This window comes from Poecilia latipinna, unplaced genomic scaffold (genome assembly GCF_001443285.1).
Source record: "Poecilia latipinna isolate Pla-1442-1.1 unplaced genomic scaffold, P_latipinna-1.0 Scaffold3088, whole genome shotgun sequence".
NCBI lineage: Eukaryota > Metazoa > Chordata > Actinopteri > Cyprinodontiformes > Poeciliidae > Poecilia > Poecilia latipinna.
The window spans coordinates 42007-45677 of record NW_015115704.1 but is presented as its reverse complement, the minus strand read 5'-3'; the positions used below and the strand labels follow the sequence as shown (position 1 = coordinate 45677).

The 3671-nt window shown below is 40.0% G+C and overlaps 1 protein-coding gene across 1 annotated transcript in view; it reads left to right on the top strand.

Annotated features, from left to right (window-relative positions):
* The first annotated feature begins 221 nt into the window (after positions 1–221).
* Positions 222–3671, top strand: part of lurap1 (leucine rich adaptor protein 1) — an 18431-nt gene continuing 14981 nt past the window's right edge. Inside the window, exon 1 of the mRNA XM_015022739.1 lies at positions 222–957. Within this exon, the coding sequence (XP_014878225.1) occupies positions 745–957 (213 nt within the window). The 5' untranslated portion in view covers positions 222–744. The remainder of the gene's footprint in view (positions 958–3671) is intronic.

Genomic DNA, 3671 nt, shown 5'->3' with positions numbered 1-3671 from the left:
TGCAGGGATTGTGTATGTATGTATTTATATATATATATATATATATATATATATATATATATATATATATATATATATATATATATATATATATATATGTATTTTATGTATTTTATGTATTACTGTATATATACATAAACAAAGAATAAATACATTCCAACAGACAGAAAGATAGAGTTTTTATTTAATCAGTTGCATAACAATTAAGTCAAGTTCCTGTATGTAGATTTTATTTTGAAAGTTAAACCGGATGCAGATCCGTTGTTGCGCCTGACTTGTCTCTTCTCCGCTCTCCTCTCGCACTCTGCGGCTGCTGCTGGTCGCTGTCATCATGCAGGTGGAATCTGCGCAGTGTGCTTCAGAATAAAAATCTTTGACAGGGACGCAACGACTCTGAGCTGCCAATCAGCTGGACTCCTGACATCCATCCGCCGTGGAGGAAGAAGCAACAAGACAAGAGACAAACCGACACATTGGATTTTTTTTTTTTTTACCTCCTTGCACCTTTTACCTGCCTAAGTTAGAAACAGGTTTAAATTTGGATTAAGATCTCGTTAAATTATTGCTCTGCGCGGGACAATAAAACGGTGTTGTTACAAAGTGTTTTCCTCTCTTGGCGCAGTCCAGCACAGCTCAGCGGGAGTCGCAGAGGATGTCGTCCAGTCCTAAAGGAAATGAAAGTCCCAAACAGACCAGAAGGACGTAATCTTTTGGGAATATCTTCTCTTTGCACGCGCCGGTGCGATGGATGAAGGCACCGCCAGCGACACCATCCCAGATCTGAAAGACATAGAGACAAAAATCGGCCGGAAGACTCCGGAGGGTTTGCTCAGGTGGATGAGAGAAGATGCGTCCTCTCTCCGGGGAGAAACCAAACTGGCCACCCCTCAGGACACCAGTAAGGACACTGGGAGGAAGAGTTTGGATGAAAAGATTAGGAAGCTCAGGATGGAGATGGTAAGATATCGATGTGTGTGTGTGTGTGTGTGTGTCCGCCAGTGGATGTAGATCCAGTTTGTCGGTGTCAGTCAGCGCAGTTGAGCTGTCACACTGACGCAGTTCAGCGGAGGCTCTCATCCAGCTGGAGAAGGTTGCTGTGAATAGCTAAACACATTTAAGCAAACTAATCCGTCCATGCAGGAGCAATGATTTAAAATGAATGTAGAGGAAAAGAGGAAACGGTGCAGGGTCCTCTACAGGCCAGCGTACAGTTTAGATTCATCGGGTTGGATTGTAAAATGTTGGCTATGGAGAAAGTTATTTGGCTAAATCCCATTTTAGCTTTTGCCCTTCATTTAACATTTACACTCTAGAATTCTTAAGGGAAGGGGTTCCTATTGGTCTGTGTGGATCAGGAGAACATCAAGTAGGATTGGTTTTCCAAGCTCTTAAAAACAGATTTTTCAGGAGCACGCTTGGAAGCAAATGGATTGGAGCAGTAGGGCAAACCTAAAATCAAATTCATCTTACATTTGAGGTAGTTCTATTAAAAAATGGTAAATGGAAGATAGAAACCAAATTGCATCTAATTGCATATGATTAAATAGCATGTCAAAAATTACTTATAGCCTTTTTTGTAATCTGAGTATTTTTTTCCCCCCCATTTTATTTTGGCTTTATTGCAAACATCCCATACTTTTGCTTCCCGCTCATTATTCATCATCCTTCATAATGCCTTTCAAGTCAAAAGCCCTCTTGCCATCACCCTAATCTGTAGGTTCCTTTATCGATACTCAATCAGATTCAAGTCAGGACTTTGACTGGGCCAAACTTTAATATTGTTTCTAGTCAGAAGATGATGAGGAAGGTGAAGGAAGAAAGAGGAAGGGAGGAAAAAGATCATGAATAAATGAGGTTGGTGGTTGAAACAACATGACAGATGGTGCCAAACAGGATCACTCTGTGGATGAATGGTTTGAGTGTTGAGCTTTCGAGTATTGGAGTTTTTCTGGCTTTATGGAGCATGGACCCTCCTCTACCTGTTGCTTCACAATGTTGACTAAAAGAAAACTCATTAACCCCTTTACTTAAAGAGGATTTTAAACAATGGCTATTTGGAAATATTGCTGGTCGTGAAACTAAATAGGAGTGCCATCCTTTAAAGGAGTGCCATCTGAAAACTACAATCAGCTAAGAGTGGCATGTCTGTTAGCAAACTACAGGCTAGCAGATCTAGAAGATAACTCCAACAATTGCTGAGCTATTGTGCTTTTTTATGCTTGTCATAAGAAATAGAAGAGTAAACAGATCTATTTTCCATTTTGATGTCATTTACTTGAAAACTATTAGAGTTTACTTTGTGTTGTTCATAAGAAATCCGAGTACAAATAATAACAAAAACGATAAAAGTTGTAGCTATGACATCTGTCTAAAGCTACACAACAGTGGATAATTGCTTCTTTTGTGTTTTAAATATAAACAATCAGATCATGTTATACATTTTTATAAAACCATTTGTGTCAATACTGTAACCAGTTTACTCACAAAAGATAAACATTTAGTTACTATGGTATTGTTTTATTTCTTATGTGTCTTTCAGGGAGTTCTACAGTGATTGCTTTAATTTTTCAAATGTTATCACTCACTTATTTTATCAAGACTCTGATGTTATTTAAGCAGATTATTCCCCAACAAGCAGCTGCTGATTTCTCTGTCATCTTGTTTACAAGGATCCAATCCTCCTCCAAGCAGCAGAGTAAATCCTCTGTCCCACATTTGATTTTTTCTCCCCTCACTGTACATGCATGTAATGCATTCCTGCTGCAGATTGAGGCGTGCACGCAGCCTGTGGTTCTGACACAGAGCACATGCGCAACAGCATTGAGACTTCCAAACAAAGCGAGCCGTTATCCGACGATGTTTCTGACACATTGTTTAGTTCTTAAACATCCAAAAACAGACCCAACAGTTGGTCACATGTTGGACAGCCAAGTTTATTACACCTCAGGACTGCAGCTCAAAGCAGTGCTACAGTTTTAAAGTGCAGTAGTTTCATTAGTACAGTAAAAATTGAGCAATCGTGTGGACAAATAAGCTAAAAATGTCCTGAGTGAAACTGTCCAGGACAGATGTAGATGACATTTACCTGTTACTGCAGAGTACAAGCAGAACTTGCTGCAGCAGACAGGCTACTTGATGTGTTCAACGTAACATTATTTAGTTAAAATTATATTGTGAAATATATTTCAGATAAGAATTGAAAGATCAGAGAGAAGGTGAAAGCTTCATCTGAAGCATCTTGTCCTTCACAGTCATTTCAGACTGACAGCGATGGAGCTCCATCAGAATGAGGAACAACAGCACATGGAGGGCAGGATCACTGTTTATATTCTATGAATTTTTATTTTCAACCCAGAGCATGAGAAAAGGGCACCAACCAGAGCTGCACATTATTTCATTCTGTATTGTTTCTTCTTTTGGGAGTTTCTGCAGCAGCCCCCCCCTACAGCAGCTGCCGCTCCTTGGGCACTGCTGATGCTACCTCTGTGCAGAACCAGCCCTGTTTCAAGATTTTTGTAATTTCTCTGAATCTATTAGGAGCACACAATCTGAAGGATTTGTGAGGTGTCATCAATCCTCTCTGCTGGGAAGAAAGAGGGACCGACAATATAGTTGTGATCATGGCCGTAGGTTTGGGTAGGGACGGTAGGGACATGTCCCGACCAATATTC